At 43.6% G+C, this 19,567-nt stretch overlaps 1 protein-coding gene across 1 annotated transcript in view; it reads right to left on the bottom strand.

Annotated features, from left to right (window-relative positions):
- Positions 1–19,567, bottom strand: part of LOC110512506 (patatin-like phospholipase domain-containing protein 2) — a 35,120-nt gene that overhangs the window by 12,241 nt on the left and 3,312 nt on the right. Inside the window, exons 3-6 of the mRNA XM_036961083.1 lie at positions 16,747–16,812; positions 6,353–6,562; positions 5,298–5,358; positions 4,393–4,614 (exon numbers count right to left, since the gene is read on the bottom strand). Coding sequence (XP_036816978.1) covers positions 4,393–4,614; positions 5,298–5,358; positions 6,353–6,562; positions 16,747–16,812 — 559 coding nt within the window. The remainder of the gene's footprint in view (positions 1–4,392; positions 4,615–5,297; positions 5,359–6,352; positions 6,563–16,746; positions 16,813–19,567) is intronic.

Below are 19,567 nucleotides of genomic sequence, written 5' to 3' on the forward strand. Positions count from 1 at the left end.
GCGAACTTCTATCGTCGTTTCATCCGTAATTTCGGTCAGGTGGCAGCTCCTCTCACAGCCCTTACTTCTGTCAAGACGTGCTTTAAGTGGTCCGTTTCCGCCCAGGGAGCTTTTGATCTCCTCAAGAATCGTTTTACATCCGCTCCTATCCTTGTTACACCTGACGTCTCTAGACAGTTCGTTGTCGAGGTTGACGCGTCAGAGGTGGGAGTGGGAGCCATCCTTTCTCAGCGCTCCCTCTCTGACGACAAGGTCCACCCATGCGCGTATTTTTCTCATCGCCTGTCGCCGTCGGAACGTAACTATGATGTGGGTAACCGCGAACTGCTCGCCATCCGGTTAGCCCTAGGCGAATGGCGACAGTGGTTGGAGGGGGCGACCGTTCCTTTTGTCGTTTGGACTGACCATAGGAACCTTGAGTACATCCGTTCTGCCAAACGACTTAATGCGCGTCAGGCGCGTTGGGCGCTGTTTTTCGCTCGTTTCGAGTTCGTGATTTCTTATCGTCCGGGCTCTAAGAACACCAAGCCTGATGCTTTGTCTCGTCTCTTCAGTTCTTCAGTAGCCTCCACTGACCCCGAGGGGATTTTCCCTGAGGGGCGTGTTGTCGGGTTGACTGTCTGGGGAATTGAGAGGCAGGTAAAGCAAGCACTCACTCAAACTCCGTCGCCGCGCGCTTGTCCTAGGAACCTTCTTTTCGTTCCCGTTCCTACTCGTCTGGCCGTTCTTCAGTGGGCTCACTCTGCCAAGTTAGCCGGCCACCCTGGCGTTCGGGGTACGCTTGCTTCCATTCGCCAGCGTTTCTGGTGGCCCACCCGGGAGCATGACACGCGTCGTTTCGTGGCTGCTTGTTCGGTCTGCGCGCAGACTAAGTCCGGTAACTCTCCTCCTGCCGGCCGTCTCAGGCCGCTTCCTATTCCCTCTCGACCGTGGTCTCACATCGCCTTAGATTTTGTCACCGGACTGCCTTCGTCAGCGGGGAAGACTGTTATTCTTACGGTTGTCGATAGGTTCTCTAAGGCGGCTCATTTCATTCCCCTTGCTAAGCTTCCTTCTGCTAAAGAGACGGCACAAATCATCATCGAGAATGTTTTCAGAATTCATGGCCTTCCGTCAGACGTCGTTTCGGACAGAGGTCCGCAATTCACGTCTCAATTTTGGAGGGAGTTTTGCCGTTTGATTGGGGCTTCCGTCAGTCTCTCTTCCGGCTTTCACCCCCAGTCTAACGGTCAAGCAGAACGGGCCAATCAGACTATTGGTCGCATCTTACGCAGTCTTTCTTTTCGCAACCCTGCGTCTTGGTCAGAACAGCTCCCCTGGGCAGAATACGCCCACAACTCGCTTCCTTCGTCTGCGACCGGGCTATCTCCTTTTCAGAGTAGCCTCGGGTACCAGCCTCCGTTGTTCTCATCTCAGTTCGCCGAGTCCAGCGTCCCCTCCGCTCAGGCTTTTGTCCAACGTTGCGAGCGCACCTGGAAGAGGGTCAGGTCTGCACTTTGCCGTTATAGGGCGCAGACTGTGAGAGCTGCTAATAAGCGTAGAACTAAGAGCCCTAGATATTGTCGCGGTCAGAGAGTTTGGCTCTCCACTCAGAACCTTCCCCTTAAGACGGCTTCTCGCAAGTTGACCCCGCGGTTCATTGGTCCATTCCGTATCTCTCAGGTCATTAATCCTGTCGCAGTGCGACTTCTTCTTCCGCGATATCTTCGTCGCGTCCACCCGGTCTTCCATGTCTCCTGTGTTAAGCCCGTTCTTCGCGCCCCCGCTCGTCTTCCCCCCCCCCCCCCCCCATCCTTGTCGAGGGCGCACCTATCTACAGGGTCCGTAAAATCTTGGACATGCGTCCTCGGGGCCGTGGTCATCAGTACCTAGTTGACTGGGAGGGGTACGGTCCTGAGGAGAGGAGTTGGGTTCCCTCTCGGGACGTGCTGGACCGTGCGCTGATTGATGATTTCCTCCGTTGCCGCCAGGTTTCCTCCTCGAGTGCGCCAGGAGGCGCTCGGTGAGTGGGGGGGTACTGTCATGTACTGTCATGTTGTCTTGTCTCTGTCCTTTCCCTTCACCCTGTCTCCCTCTGCTGGTCGTGTTAGGTTACCTTTTCTCCCCCGCTTTCCCCCAGCTGTCCCTTGTCTCCTCTAACTACCCATTCACCCCGTTCCCCACCTGTTCCCTTTTTTCCCTCTGATTAGGTCCCAATATCTCTCTCTGTTTCTGCTCCTGTCCTTGTCGGATTCTTGTTTGTTTGTGTCATTCATGCCTGAACCAGACTGTCGTCATGTTTGCTGTAACCTTGTCCTGTCCTGTCGGAATCTGCCGGTCCATCTGAGCCTACCTATGTTTGGTAATTAAAGAAGCTCTGTTTAAGTTGATTCGCTTTTGGGTCCTCATTCACGCACCGTAACAAACAGAGAGAGATACTGAGAGAAGAAGAGAGAGTGACAGAGAGAGATACTGAGAGAAGAAGAGATAGTGACAGAGGGAGATACAGTGGGAGGCATGGGGAACAATACATAGCTTTTATTTAGCAGGTGCTGTTCTTTACTCTGCCTACAGAGAGCAGCAGAGAGAAGAGAGACACTCCCTCACTCAAACATTTCCTGAATACAGGGCAGAACACACTGTACCAAAGGTCAGCAGCACTACACACTGGATCCGTTGGAGCTACATGGGGATGTAGTTGTTCAGCACAAGGCCTTTCTACTGAAACATCTGCTGTCTCACTACAGAAACAGGAGATGGACTAGTGTCCTGTCCAGGGGGTGTCCTGGTACATCAAGCTGTCTCACACTACAGAATGAGGAGATAGACTAGTGTCCTGCACATCAAGCTGTCTCTCTACAGTAACAGGAGACAGACTAGTGTCCTGTCCAGGGGGTGTCCTGTACATCAAGCTGTCTCACTACAGTAACAAGAGATAGACTAGTGTCCTGTACATAAAGCTGTCTCCCTACAGAAACAGGAGAGAGACTAGTGTCCTGGTACGTCAAGCTGTCTCACTACAGAAACAGGAGAGAGACTAATGTCCTGGTACATCAAGCTGTCTCACTACAGAAATAGGAGATAGACTAGTGTCCTGGTACATCAAGCTGTCTCCCTACAGTAACAGGAGACAGACTAGTGTCCTGTCCAGGGGGTGTCCTGTACATCAAGCTGTCTCTCTACAGAAACAGGAGATAGACTAGTGTCCTGTCCAGGGGGTGTCCTGTACATCAAGCTGTCTCTCTACAGAAACAGGAGATAGACTAGTGTCCTGTCCAGGGGGTGTCCTGTACATCAAGCTGTCTCTCTACAGAAACAGGAGATAGACTAGTGTCCTATCCAGGGAGTGTCCTGGTACATCAAGCTGTCTCCCTACAGAAACAGGAGATAGACTAGTGTCCTGGTACATCAAGCTGTCTCACTACAGAAACAGGAGATAGACTAGTGTCCTGGTGCGTCAAGCTGTCTCTCTACAGTAACAGGAGACAGACTAGTGTCCTGTCCAGGGGGTGTCCTGGTACATCAGAAACAGCAGATAGACTAGTGTCCTGTCCAGGGGGTGTCCTGGTACATCAAGCTGTCTCACTACAGAAACAGGAGATAGACTAGTGTCCTGTCCAGGGGGTGTCCTGTACATCAAGCTGCCTCTCTACAGAAACAGGAGATAGACTAGTGTCCAGTACATCAAGCGGTCTCTCTACAGTAACAGGAGATAGACTAGTGTCCTGTACATCAAGCTGTCTCTCTACAGAAACAGGAGATAGACTAGTGTCCTGTCCAAGGGGTGTCCTGTACATCAAGCTGTCTCACTACAGAAACAGGAGATAGACTAGTGTCCTGTCCAGGGGGTGTCCTGGTACATCAAGCTGCCTCTCTACAGAACCAGGAGATAGACTCCTGCCCTATGGGTCGTTCTGGTACATCAAGCTGCCTCTCTACAGAAACAGGAGATAGACTAGTGTCCTGTACATCAAGCTGTCTCTCTACAGTAACAGGAGATAGACTCCTGCCCTATGGGCCGTTCTGGTACATCAAGCTGCCTCTCTACAGTAACAGGAGATAGACTCCTGCCCTATGGGCCGTTCTGGCTCAGACGAGGCTTACTTACAAGGCCTTTCTCAAGTCCAGTCTCGTTGATTGGATATTTGTCAGTTGTCTCGTGCCTTTCTGAGACTATGTTCTGGAGATGGGTCTTGAGGTAGGCCTCTAAAATGTATGGGCAACGATTCATACCCCTTATTTAGCAAGTAAAAGATGTTAAAATGTATGGGCAACGATTCATACCCCTTATTTAGCAAGTAAAAGATGTTTAAAATACATTTAATAGATGTTGAAATACGTATTTTTATTTGAAAAGACATCTTTTCAACCAATTTTGCTCACTGGGATTAACTTGCTGTTCTTTAGTCTTACCTTTGTGTAGTCTGGGTGGCAGATGTTCAAAGATGTGATCCTCAATGGCGGATTTGGATTGGGAGGGGTTTACCACTACCCCATCCTCGCTGGGTCTGATCTCGTTCTCTACATGATGCTCCTCATGCTCTTCCTCATCATCATCCTCATTCATGATGTCATCTTCGTCATCCTCGCCGTCAGCTATCAGAGGTCTGTGGGGTCCTGGTTGATTCAGTAGTCCTGAAACATCAACAAACAAAACAGTTACGAACCTGGTTGGTCATCGGTCTGTCTGGTTGGTCGTCGGTCTGTCTGGTTGGTCGTCGGTCTGTCTGGTTGGTCGTCGGTCTGTCTGGTTGGTCGTCGGTCTGTCTGGTTGGTCGTCGGTCTGTCTGGTTGGTCGTCGGTCTGTCTGGTTGGTCGTCGGTCTGTCTGGTTGGTCGTCGGTCTGTCTGGTTGGTCGTCGGTCTGTCTGGTTGGTCGTCGGTCTGTCTGGTTGGTCGTCGGTCTGTCTGGTTGGTCGTCGGTCTGTCTGGTTGGTCGTCGGTCTGTCTGGTTGGTCGTCGGTCTGTCTGGTTGGTCGTCGGTCTGTCTGGTTGGTCGTCGGTCTGTCTGGTTGGTCGTCGGTCTGTCTGGTTGGTCGTCGGTCTGTCTGGTTGGTCGTCGGTCTGTCTGGTTGGTCATCGGTCTGTCTGGTTGGTCGTCGGTCTGTCTGGTTGGTCATCGGTCTGTCTGGTTGGTCGTCGGTCTGTCTGGTTGGTCGTCGGTCTGTCTGGTTGGTCATCGGTCTGTCTGGTTGGTCATCAGTCTGTCTGGTTGGTCATCGGTCTGTCTGGTTGGTCATCAGTCTGTCTGGTTGGTGTCTGGTTGGTCATCAGTCTATACTAAAGCATTAAATACAAAGCCTAAGAAAGGTCTCTTACCGTTCTTCTTCAGGAAGTGAAGGGCGTCTTTATATCCCTGTTTACACATGGTCTTCATAACCTGAAACAAAGAAACACAGACACAGTAAATATCCTCATTCAGAGAGTCTGTCTCCGTCAGACACCTTGTAAATAACAGTACGTAATGTCCCGTGTGGCTCGGGTTGGTAAGAATGTGTGGTGGTAGCAATGCCAAGCTCGTCGTGGTTTCAATTCATGCACGGATCACACCACACATACTAAAACAAACACACAATGTACTGTCGCTTCGGATAAAAATGGCTGATGAATGGCATATATTATTATATTATTACATTATTACATTATGTAAATTAGTATATTATTACAGTATGTAAATACATATATTATCATACCATTAGCACATTATGTAAATTACAACAGTATCATATTATTATTAGTAGTAGTATTACATTATGTAAATTAGCATCTTATCTTATTGCTATTACATTATGTAAATACATATATTATCATATCATTAGTACATTAAGTGAATAGATATTTTATCATACCATTAGCACATTATGTAAATTAGCATCTTATCTTATTGCTATTACATTATGTAAATACATATATTATCATATCATTAGTACATTAAGTGAATAGATATTTTATTATACCATTAGCACATTATGTAAATTAATGTATTATCATAGTATTAGTACATTATGTAAATGCATGTATATATGAATAAATGTAAGTTACTACAGTACCTGTGTGTGTGTGTGTGTGTGTGTGTGTGTGTGTGTGTGTGTGTGTGTGTGTGTGTGTGTGTGTGTGTGTGTGTGTGTGTGTGTGTGTGTGTGTGTGTGTGTGTGTGTGTGTGTGTGTGTGTGTGTGTGTGTGTGTACCTGTGGCTCAGGGGGAAACAGAGTTCTGGACACTCTGTAGAGGTGTGTGTGTGTGTCTATGTGTGTGTGTGTGTGTGTGTGTGTGTGTACCTGTGGCTCAGGGGGAAACAGAGCTCTGGACACTCTGTAGAGGTGTGTGTGTGTGTCTATGTGTGTGTGTGTGTGTGTGTGTGTGTGTGTGTGTACCTGTGGCTCAGGGGGAAACAGAGCTCTGGACACTCTGTAGAGGTTGGTGAGTGTAAACTGGATGGAGGTGTTGGTGAATCGTAGTTCATGCATGTTGGTGGATCGGTCTCTAGGGCAGATGTCACTCTCTCCAGAGAACGGAGACACAGTGATGGTATTCTTCAGTTCATACTGAGGCAGATTATCACTGATACCACCGTCCACGTAACGCTGGAGGGGGGAGGGAGGGAGGGAGGGAGGGAGGGAGGGAGGACGGAGGGAGGGAGGGAGGGAGAGAGGGAAGGAGGGGGAGGAGGGGGGAGGGAGGATGGAGGGAGGGAGGGAGGGAGGGAGGGATGGATGGAGGGGGAGAGAGAGAGAGAGAGAGAGAGTCAGGCAAAGAGATACTAAACTAAAGTAGAAACCATTTTGAGTCAGTTAAAACGTTGCTACATTGAGGGACACTCTGTAATTCCAGTGGGTCAGAGGTTTACATACACTAAGTTGACTGTGCCTTTAAACAGCTCAGAAAATTCCAGAAAATGATGTCATGGCTTTAGAAGCTTCTTATAGGCTAATTGACATCATTTGAGTCAATTGGAGGTGTACCTGTGGATGTATTTCAAGGCCTACCTTCAAACTCAGTGCCTCTTTGCTTGACATCATGGGAAAATCAAAAGAAATCAGCCAAGAACTTAGGAAAAAAATTGTAGACATCCACAAGTCTGGTTCATCTTTGGGAGCAATTTCCAAACGCCTGAAGGTACCACGTTCATCTGTACAAACAATAGTACGCAAGTATAAACACCATGGGACCAAGCAGCCGTCATACCGCTCAGGAAGGAGACTCGTTCTGTCTCCTAGAGATGAACGTACTTTGGTGCGAAAAGTGCAAACAATCCCAGAACAACAGCAAAGGACCTTGTGAAGATGCAGGAGGAAACAGGTACAAAAGTATCTATATCCACAGTAAAACGAGTCCTATATCGACATAACCTGAAAGGTTGCTCAGCAAGGAAGAAGACACTGCTCCAAAACAGCCATAAAAAAGCCAGACTACGGTTTGCAACTGCACATGGGAACAAAGATCATACTTATTGGAGAAATGTCCTCTGGACTGATGAAACAAAAATAGAACTGTTTGGCCATAATGACCATCGTTATGTTTGGAGGAAAAAGGGGAAGGCTTGTAAGCCGAAGAACACCATCCCAACCGTGAAGCACGGGGGTGGCAGCATCATGTTGTGGGGGTGGTTTGCTGCAGGAGGGACTGGTGCACTTCACAAAATAGATGGCATCATGAGACAGAAAAATTACGTGGATATATTGAAGCAACATCTCAAGCTTGGTCGCAAATGGGTCTTCCAAATGGACAATGACCCCAAGCATACTTCCAAAGTTGTGGCAAAATGGCTTAAGGACAACAAAGTCAAGGTATTGGAGTGGCCATCACAAAGCCTTGACCTTAATCCTAATGAAAATTTGTGTGAGCAAGGAGGCCTATAAACCTGACTCAGTTACACCAGCTCTGTCAGGAGGAATGGGCCAAAATTCACCCAACTTATTGTGGGAAGCTTGTGGAAGGCTACTCGAAACGTTTGACCCAAGTTAAACAATTTAAAGGCAATGTTACCAAATACTAATTGAGTGTATGTAAACTTCTGACCCACTGGGTATGTGATGAAATAAATAAAAGCTGAAATCAATCACTCTACTATTATTCTGACATTTCGCATTCTTGGGTGTATATGGTAACAACATACTAGAGTGTATATGGTAACAACATACTAGAGTGTATATGGTAACAACATACTAGAGTGTATTTGGTAACAACATACTAGAGTGTATTTGGTAACAACATACTAGAGTGTATATGGTAACACCATACTAGAGTGTATATGGTAACAGTAACACCATACTAGAGTGTATATGGTAACAACATACTAGAGTATATATGGTAACAACATACTAGAGTGTATATGGTAACAGCAACACCATACTAGAGTGTATATGGTAACAACATACTAGAGTGTATATGGTAACAACATACTAGAGTGTATATGGTAACAGTAACACCATACTAGAGTGTATATGGTAACAACATACTAGAGTGTATATGGTAACAACATACTAGAGTGTATATGGTAACAACATACTAGAGTGTATATGGTAACAACATACTAGAGTGTATTTGGTAACAGCATACTAGAGTGTATATGGTAACACCATACTAGAGTGTATATGGTAACAACATACTAGAGTGTATATGGTAACACCATACTAGAGTATATATGGTAACAACATACTAGAGTGTATATGGTAACAACATACTAGAGTGTATATGGTAACAGTAACACCATACTAGAGTGTATATGGTAACACCATACTAGAGTGTATATGGTAACAACATACTAGAGTGTATATGGTAACACCATACTAGAGTGTATATGGTAACACCATACTAGAGTGTATATGGTAACAACATACTAGAGTGTATATGGTAACAACATACTAGAGTGTATATGGTAACACCATACTAGAGTGTATTTGGTAACAACATACTAGAGTGTATATGGTAACACCATACTAGAGTGTATATGGTAACAGTAACACCATACTAGAGTGTATTTGGTAACAACATACTAGAGTGTATATGGTAACACCATACTAGAGTGTATATGGTAACAACATACTAGAGTGTATATGGTAACAGTAACACCATACTAGAGTGTATTTGGTAACAACATACTAGAGTGTATATGGTAACACCATACTAGAGTGTATATGGTAACAACATACTAGAGTGTATATGGTAACACCATACTAGAGTGTATATGGTAACAGTAACACCATACTAGAGTGTATATGGTAACAACATACTAGAGTGTATATGGTAACAACATACTAGAGTGTATATGGTAACACCATACTAGAGTGTATTTGGTAACAACATACTAGAGTGTATATGGTAACACCATACTAGAGTGTATATGGTAACAGTAACACCATACTAGAGTGTATTTGGTAACAACATACTAGAGTGTATATGGTAACACCATACTAGAGTGTATATGGTAACAACATACTAGAGTGTATATGGTAACAATAACACCATACTAGAGTGTATATGGTAACAACATACTAGAGTGTATATGGTAACACCATACTAGAGTGTATATGGTAACAGCATACTAGAGTGTATATGGTAACACCATACTAGAGTGTATATGGTAACAGTAACACCATACTAGAGTGTATATGGTAACAGCATACTAGAGTGTATATGGTAACAGCATACTAGAGTGTATATGGTAACAGCATACTAGAGTGTATATGGTAACAGTAACACCATACTAGAGTGTATATGGTAACAGTAACAGCATACTAGAGTGTATATGGTAACAGTAACACCATACTAGAGTGTATATGGTAACACCATACTAGAGTGTATATGGTAACAGCATACTAGAGTGTATATGGTAACAGCATACTAGAGTGTATATGGTAACAGTAACACCATACTAGAGTGTATATGGTAACAGTAACAACATACTAGAGTGTATATGGTAACACCATACTAGAGTGTATATGGTAACAACATACTAGAGTATATATGGTAACAACATACTAGAGTGTATATGGTAACAACATACTAGAGTGTATATGGTAACAACATACTAGAGTGTATATGGTAACAACATACTAGAGTGTATATGGTAACAACACACTAGAGTATATATGGTAACAACATACTAGAGTGTATATGGTAACAGTAACAACATACTAGAGTGTATATGGTAACACCATACTAGAGTGTATATGGTAACAACATACTAGAGTATATATGGTAACAACATACTAGAGTGTATATGGTAACAACATATTAGAGTGTATACAGTAACACCATACTAGAGTGTATATGGTAACAGTAACACCATACTAGAGTGTATATGGTAACAGTAACACCATACTAGAGTGTATATGGTAACAGTAACACCATACTAGAGTGTATATGGTAACAGTAACAACATACTAGAGTGTATATGGTAACAACATACTAGAGTGTATATGGTAACAGTAACACCATACTAGAGTGTATATGGTAACAGTAACACCATACTAGAGTGTATATGGTAACAGTAACAACATACTAGAGTGTATACAGTAACACCATACTAGAGTGTATATGGTAACAACATACTAGAGTGTATATGGTAACAGTAACAACATACTAGAGTGTATATGGTAACAGTAACAACATACTAGAGTGTATATGGTAACAGTAACAACATACTAGAGTGTATATGGTAACAACATACTAGAGTGTATATGGTAACAGTAACAACATACTAGAGTGTATATGGTAACACCATACTAGAGTGTATATGGTAACAACATACTAGAGTATATATGGTAACAACATACTAGAGTGTATATGGTAACAACATACTAGAGTGTATATGGTAACAGTAACAACATACTAGAGTGTATATGGTAACAACATACTAGAGTGTATATGGTAACAACATACTAGAGTGTATATGGTAACACCATACTAGAGTGTATATGGTAACAGTAACAACATACTAGAGTGTATATGGTAACAACATACTAGAGTGTATATGGTAACAACATACTAGAGTGTATATGGTAACACCATACTAGAGTGTATATGGTAACAGTAACAACATACTAGAGTGTATATGGTAACAACATACTAGAGTGTATATGGTAACAGTAACAACATACTAGAGTGTATATGGTAACAACATACTAGAGTGTATATGGTAACAACATACTAGAGTATATATGGTAACAACATACTAGAGTGTATATGGTAACAACATACTAGAGTGTATTTGGTAACAACATACTAGAGTGTATATGGTAACAGTAACAACATACTAGAGTGTATATGGTAACAACATACTAGAGTGTATATGGTAACAACATACTAGAGTGTATATGGTAACAACATACTAGAGTGTATATGGTAACAGCATACTAGAGTGTATATGGTAACAGTAACACCATACTAGAGTGTATATGGTAACACCATACTAGAGTGTATATGGTAACAACATACTAGAGTGTATATGGTAACAACATACTAGAGTGTATATGGTAACAACATACTAGAGTGTATATGGTAACAGCATACTAGAGTGTATTTGGTAACAACATACTAGAGTGTATATGGTAACAACATACTAGAGTGTATATGGTAACAACATACTAGAGTGTATATGGTAACACCATACTAGAGTGTATATGGTAACAGTAACACCATACTAGAGTGTATATGGTAACAACATACAGTGCCTTGCGAAAGTCTTCGGCCCCCTTGAACTTTGCGACCTTTTGCCACATTTCAGGCTTCAAACATAAAGATATAAAACTGTATTTTTTTGTGAAGAATCAACAACAAGTGGGACACAATCATGAAGTGGAACGACATTTATTGGATATTTCAAACTTTTTTAACAAATCAAAAACTGAAAAATTGGGCGTGCAAAATTATTCAGCCCCCTTAAGTTAATACTTTGTAGCGCCACCTTTGCATTGTTGCCAAAAAGTTCAATTTTGGTTTCATCTGACCAGAGCACCTTCTTCCACATGTTTGGTGTGTCTCCCAGGTGGCTTGTGGCAAACTTTAAACAACACTTTTTATGGATATCTTTAAGAAATGGCTTTCTTCTTGCCACTCTTCCATAAAGGCCAGATTTGTGCAATATACGACTGATTGTTGTCCTATGGACAGTCTCCCACCTCAGCTGTAGATCGCTGCAGTTCATCCAGACTGATCATGGGCCTCTTGGCTGCATCTCTGATCAGTCTTCTCCTTGTATGAGCTGAAAGTTTAGAGGGACGGCCAGGTCTTGGTAGATTTGCAGTGGTCTGATACTCCTTCCATTTCAATATTATCGCTTGCACAGTGCTCCTTGGGATGTTTAAAGCTTGGGAAATATTTTTGTATCCAAATCCGGCTTTAAACTTCTTCACAACAGTATCTCGGACCTGCCTGGTGTGTTCCTTGTTCTTCATGATGCTCTCTGCGCTTTTAACGGACCTCTGAGACTATCACAGTGCAGGTGCATTTATACGGAGACTTGATTACACACAGGTGGATTGTATTTATCATCATTAGTCATTTAGGTCAACATTGGATCATTCAGAGATCCTCACTGAACTTCTGGAGAGAGTTTGCTGCACTGAAAGTAAAGGGGCTGAATAATTTTGCACGCCCAATTTTTCAGTTTTTGATTTGTTAAAAAAGTTTGAAATATCCAATAAATGTCGTTCCACTTCATGATTGTGTCCCACTTGTTGTTGATTCTTCACAAAAAAATACAGTTTTATATCTTTATGTTTGAAGCCTGAAATGTGGCAAAAGGTCGCAAAGTTCAAGGGGGCCGAATACTTTCGCAAGGCACTGTACTAGAGTGTATATGGTAACAACATACTAGAGTGTATATGGTAACAGTAACAACATACTAGAGTGTATATGGTAACACCATACTAGAGTGTATATGGTAACAGTAACACCATACTAGAGTGTATATGGTAACAGTAACAACATACTAGAGTATATATGGTAACACCATACTAGAGTGTATATGGTAACAGTAACACCATACTAGAGTGTATATGGTAACAGTAACACCATACTAGAGTGTATATGGTAACAGTAACAACATACTAGAGTATATATGGTAACACCATACTAGAGTGTATATGGTAACAGTAACAACATACTAGAGTGTATATGGTAACAGTAACAACATACTAGAGTGTATATGGTAACACCATACTAGAGTGTATATGGTAACAGTAACAACATACTAGAGTGTATATGGTAACACCATACTAGAGTGTATATGGTAACAGTAACACCATACTAGAGTGTATATGGTAACACCATACTAGAGTGTATATGGTAACAACATACTAGAGTATATATGGTAACAACATACTAGAGTGTATATGGTAACAACATACTAGAGTGTATATGGTAACAACATACTAGAGTGTATATGGTAACAACATACTAGAGTATATATGGTAACAACATACTAGAGTGTATATGGTAACAGTAACACCATACTAGAGTGTATATGGTAACAACATACTAGAGTGTATATGGTAACAGTAACACCATACTAGAGTGTATATGGTAACACCATACTAGAGTATATATGGTAACAACATACTAGAGTGTATATGGTAACAGTAACACCATACTAGAGTGTATATGGTAACAACATACTAGAGTGTATATGGTAACAGCATACTAGAGTGTGTATGGTAAAAGTGCTTGTGGGAGGCATGTGATGTGATGTCAATTGATAGTGTCTATAGTGACGTCGGGCCCAATGTCCCGCCAGCACGAGGCCAGCAGAGGACAACCTTGAGACCTCTGCCAACACACTCATGAATCTGGCACTGTCACATTGGTGCTCAGGCCCGGAGTTCACACACACGCACACGCACACACACACGCACACACACACACACACACACTAACACTTCCCAAAGGCCAAAGAGAAACACTGATGTCAAATGTAATCTAATCCTTGTTAGAAAGTTAGCTAGGGTTCTGGCCAAAGCATTACGGTGTGGAACTGTGCCTTTATGACTTTAGTCTAAATTGACAATGATTGAGCTGCATAGTCAAAGCCAAGTCACATGTCACGTCATTCAAGAGTCAGAACACATGGAAAGAAAGCTAACATTACAGAAATAGAGCAAGAGGCACCAAGAGAGAAAGAGGGAGGGGTAGAGGAGGATAAGAGACAGACAGGAGAGGGTAGAGGAGAAGAGACAGACAGGAGAGGAGAGAGGAGGAGAAGAGACAGACAGGAGAGGAGAGAGGAGGAGAAGAGACAGACAGGAGAGGATAGAGGAGGAGAAGAGACAGACAGGAGAGGATAGAGGAGGAGAAGAGACAGACAGGAGAGGAGAGAGGAGGAGAAGAGACAGACAGGAGAGGATAGAGGAGGAGAAGAGACAGACAGGAGAGGATAGAGGAGGAGAAGAGACAGACAGGAGAGGATAGAGGAGGAGAAGAGACAGACAGGAGAGGATAGAGGAGGAGGAGAGACAGACAGGAGAGGAGAGAGGAGGAGAAGAGACAGACAGGAGAGGAGAGAGGAGGAGAAGAGACAGACAGGAGAGGATAGAGGAGGAGAAGAGACAGACAGGAGAGGAGAGAGGAGGAGAAGAGACAGACAGGAGAGGGTAGAGGAGGAGAAGAGACAGACAGGAGAGGATAGAGGAGGAGAAGAGACAGACAGGAGAGGAGAGAGGAGGAGAAGAGACAGACAGGAGAGGATAGAGGAGGAGAAGAGACAGACAGGAGAGGATAGAGGAGAAGAGACAGACAGGAGAGGGTAGTGGAGGATAAGAGACAGACAGGAGAGGGTAGAGGAGGAGAAGAGACAGACAGGAGAGGAGAGAGGAGGAGAAGAGACAGACAGGAGAGGATAGAGGAGGAGGAGAGACAGGAGAGGGTAGAGGAGGAGAAGAGACAGACAGGAGAGGGTAGAGGAGGAGAAGAGACAGACAGGAGAGGATAGAGGAGGAGAAGAGACAGACAGGAGAGGAGAGAGGAGGAGAAGAGACAGACAGGAGAGGATAGAGGAGGAGAAGAGACAGACAGGAGAGGAGAGAGGAGGAGAAGAGACAGACAGGAGAGGATAGAGGAGGAGAAGAGACAGACAGGAGAGGAGAGAGGAGGAGAAGAGACAGACAGGAGAGGAGAGAGGAGGAGAAGAGACAGACAGGAGAGGAGTAAGGAGGAGAAGAGACAGACAGGAGAGGATAGAGGAGGAGGAGAGACAGGAGAGGGTAGAGGAGGAGAAGAGACAGACAGGAGAGGCTAGAGGAGGAGAAGAGACAGACAGGAGAGGAGAGAGGAGGAGAAGAGACAGACAGGAGAGGAGAGAGGAGGAGAAGAGACAGACAGGAGAGGATAGAGGAGGAGGAGAGACAGGAGAGGGTAGAGGAGGAGAAGAGACAGAAAGGAGAGGGTAGAGGAGGAGAAGAGACAGACAGGAGAGGAGAGAGGAGGAGAAGAGACAGACAGGAGAGGATAGAGGAGGAGGAGAGACAGGAGAGGGTAGAGGAGGAGAAGAGACAGACAGGAGAGGAGAGAGGAGGAGAAGAGACAGACAGGAGAGGAGAGAGGAGGAGAAGAGACAGACAGGAGAGGAGAGAGGAGGAGAAGAGACAGACAGGAGAGGGAGGGGCAGAGGAGGAGAAGAGACAGACAGGAGAGGGTAGAGGAGGAGAAGAGACAGACAGGAGAGGGAGGGGTAGAGGAGGAGAATAGACAGACAGGAGAGGATAGAGGAGGAGAAGAGACAGACAGGAGAGGAGAGAGGAGGAGAAGAGACAGACATGAGAGGGAGGGGTAGAGGAGGAGAAGAGACAGACAGGAGAGGGTAGAGGAGGAGAAGAGACAGACAGGAGAGGGAGGGGTAGAGGAGGAGAAGAGACAGACAGGAGAGGATAGAGGAGGAGAAGAGACAGACAGGAGAGGAGAGAGGAGGAGAAGAGACAGACAGGAGAGGATAGAGGAGGAGAAGAGACAGACAGGAGAGGAGAGAGGAGGAGAAGAGACAGACAGGAGAGGGTAGAGGAGGAGAAGAGACAGACAGGAGAGGAGAGAGGAGGAGAAGAGACAGACAGGAGAGGATAGAGGAGGAGAAGAGACAGACAGGAGAGGAGAGAGGAGGAGAAGAGACAGACAGGAGAGGGTAGAGGAGGAGAAGAGACAGACAGGAGAGGGAGGGTAGAGGTTGGAAAAGAGACAGACAGGGAGGGTTCAGCGAGTGCAGGAGGGTAGAGAACTGGCTCTCCGTGAGCCAAGGAAGAAGGACAACAACAATACAAGGAAACCATAGTCAGGGAACGGGATTAAAGGTCAATAGGCTGGACGAACTTTGAGCTTGACCAATCACAGTGAGGAAAAGGGAGAGCTTGACCATTAAGAGTCAAGGAGAGGGGAGAGCCAACAATTAATTTTGAAAACGATCACATCTGTTCTAAAACGGTCACTACAGACAACAGCTGTGCTTTCTCAAAACTCATGTTTTGCACCTGGAAACAGAAAAGTATCTGTTTTGAAATGGTACTCCGTATGTTTGTGTTGTGTAGAATCCCACTTGATAAATGATAAGAAGAGTTCCCACTATATGGCCAAGATGGAAAATCAGAATGGGCTATATCGTAAACATCAAAATAATAAAATACACTTTTCTGGTCTTAATTTAAAGGTTCAAATGCAGGCATAAGATTCGCAGTGTGGTTAGTGTTAGGGTTTAAATATCAGATTCTAAGAAGAGAAATTGTAAAACTTCGGGCTTGCACATTGGCCAGATAGTGACAACCAATAAGAAGGGAGTTGTACTCACCACACCCTGCAGTGTCGGGGGGATCAGTCCACAGTACACAGGGATGTAGGCACTGCAGACACAGGCCTAGATCAGAACACAACATGTTATTATGAGTCTAGGACACACACACGCAGGCACACACACACACACACACACACACACACACACACACACACACACACACACACACACACACACACACACACACACACACACACACACGTACGCACATTATTATTGTTAGACAACATCACAACACAAATGAAAACGTGTGTGTGTGTGTGTGTGTGTGTGTGCGTGCCTGCGTGTGTGTGTGTGTGTGTGCGTGCCTGCGTGTGTGTGTGTGTGTGTGTGTGTGTGTGTGTGTGTGTGTGTGTGTGTGTGTTTGTGGCACAATTTCCTGGTCTTGTGTGTCAATGTCTCGATCGGTGACATCGTAATGGAACGTCTCAGTATTTAATGCCTACTGGTTTCAGTTCAGAAGATACTTTGGCTCTAGGTGAGGACTTGAGACACTCACGTGCATTAGGATCAATGAGTCAGTCGGAGTGTTGGTATCGATATCTGGGTTATATGGCTATGAGATGTTTAATGATCTATGTCTGTCTCAATAACAGTTAGAAATGTTAGTTACCTACATTTCTAAGTATTTAATGCAAATCAGCTTCAATTCACAAGATAATTTTATACAGCAAGTCAATGTTTCAAAACTCTCACCTGCACTTAGCATTATGAATATGAGATGTTTCGTGTCAGTCTCAAAACGAGCTCTCTATTGGCCGCTTTCCCAAACAGAAGTTAAAGCTAGTCTGGACTAAAAAAAATCCCTTCCAATAGTAATGTCTCAGACAGACTGACAAAGAAGTTACCATAGAACTGTCCTGACTAGTGGCGGTCATGAAATTTCATCAGCCGGTGATTGTGAAGCAAATAACTGGTCAGTGTCACGGTAGTTGACCGTTAATTAACATAAACACATTTAGCATCTCCTGGACTCCACAGACAGACATAGACTAAAAGCCACTTTAAAAAGTATAATAAATCCATGTAATATAGCCTACACCTTCACAATAAACCCATTATTTATTTTAGACCGGTCTAAAGAAGCATGATAATAGAAAATGTCGCCTAACAGAACAGAGTAGCATACTCTGAGTTGTCTTTATGTCCTGATCTGGCTGATCTGGCCATATGGCTGTGGGCTACACCAGTTCATTTAGCAGACAAGATTTGCGTAGAATTCAATGGCATTATTTTATATTATTATTTTTATATTATGAAGAATACAATTGAACAAAGCTGAATAAAATCTTAATATTTTCTCCAAACGATTTGAGGGATTGTGCAGCTGCGGCTATTCTGTGTTGAAGCGGTTACGAGAGAAATAGGTACTGCTATATGCTTCATTTAAAGTTATTAATGTAACTTTAGTTGTTCTACTAACGTTGGCCTATATGTTTAGATGTTTAATACATTGTAAGGCTGCACGATGAGACTCTAATGATAATTAGAAAAAAAAAGTCGCTTGAAAGGCGTGAGCTCTGCTTAGTTTTTTTTTGCGCAGGCTGTGCACACTCCAATAGTCACTCATTCACAATTTGACAAACCCTTGATAATGCGTCGAATATCACGGTGGCATCCCCTTTGTGGCCGCAATGCCCCCTAAAACGCGGCTCTCCGTCATGTGATTGGGTCTTTCTGACAGGCTACAACCGCGCGCGTCCTTATCCGATTCCGTAGCACATATCGAAGATGTATTTTTCGTCAGCCAACAAGATGAGTAAGACCTAACGAACAGCAAAAGCACTAGTCTATGTCAATCTACTGTCACCCATAGGACAAAAGTCGACCTATTCAATTCTGTGCGAGAAATAAATATTCCAAACATATTCTGGGACAGTGGTGGGATGCGATTGACCTCACATTATCTTCCCCTAAACGCGAAACAATATTTAAAAAAGTTTAAATTAAAAATTAAAATAAAAAAAATGTTTGCCAAATTAGGCTCTACACTCCGTTGTAAAGCAGATTATTGTTCTTAAATGTAATACGTTATTTGGCTACTTTAGTTGTGATACTAACCTTATTAAAACGTATAGGCCTATGGGTTAGGCTTCATGAGGTGTGATACTAACCTTATTAAAACATATAGGCCTATGGGCTAAGCTACATGAGGTGTGATACTAACCTTATTAAAACATATAGGCCTATGGGCTAGGCTACATGAGGTGTGATACTAACCTTATTAAAACATATAGGCCTATGGGTTAGGCTTCATGAGGTGTGATACTAACCTTATTAAAACATATAGGCCTATGGGTTAGGCTTCATGAGGTGTGATACTAACCTTATTAAAACATATAGGCCTGTGGGTTAGGCTTCATGAGGTGTGATACTAACCTTATTAAAACATATAGGCCTGTGGGTTAGGCTTCATGAGGTGTGATACTAACCTTATTAAAACGTATAGGTCTGTGGGTTAGGCTTCATGAGGTGTGATACTAACCTTATTAAAACATATAGGCCTGTGGGTTAGGCTTCATGAGGTGTGATACTAACCTTATTAAAACGTATAGGTCTGTGGGTTAGGCTACATGAGGTGTGATACTAACCTTATTAAAACATATAGGCCTATGGGTTAGGCTTCATGAGGTGTGATACTAACCTTATTAAAACGTATAGGCCTGTGGGCTAGGCTACATGAGGTGTGATACTAACCTTATTAAAACATATAGGCCTGTGGGCTAGGCTACATGAGGTGTGATACTAACCTTATTAAAACATATAGGCCTATGGGTTAGGCTTCATGAGGTGTGATACTAACCTTATTAAAACATAT

Source organism: Oncorhynchus mykiss, chromosome 2, assembly GCF_013265735.2.
Source record: "Oncorhynchus mykiss isolate Arlee chromosome 2, USDA_OmykA_1.1, whole genome shotgun sequence".
NCBI lineage: Eukaryota > Metazoa > Chordata > Actinopteri > Salmoniformes > Salmonidae > Oncorhynchus > Oncorhynchus mykiss.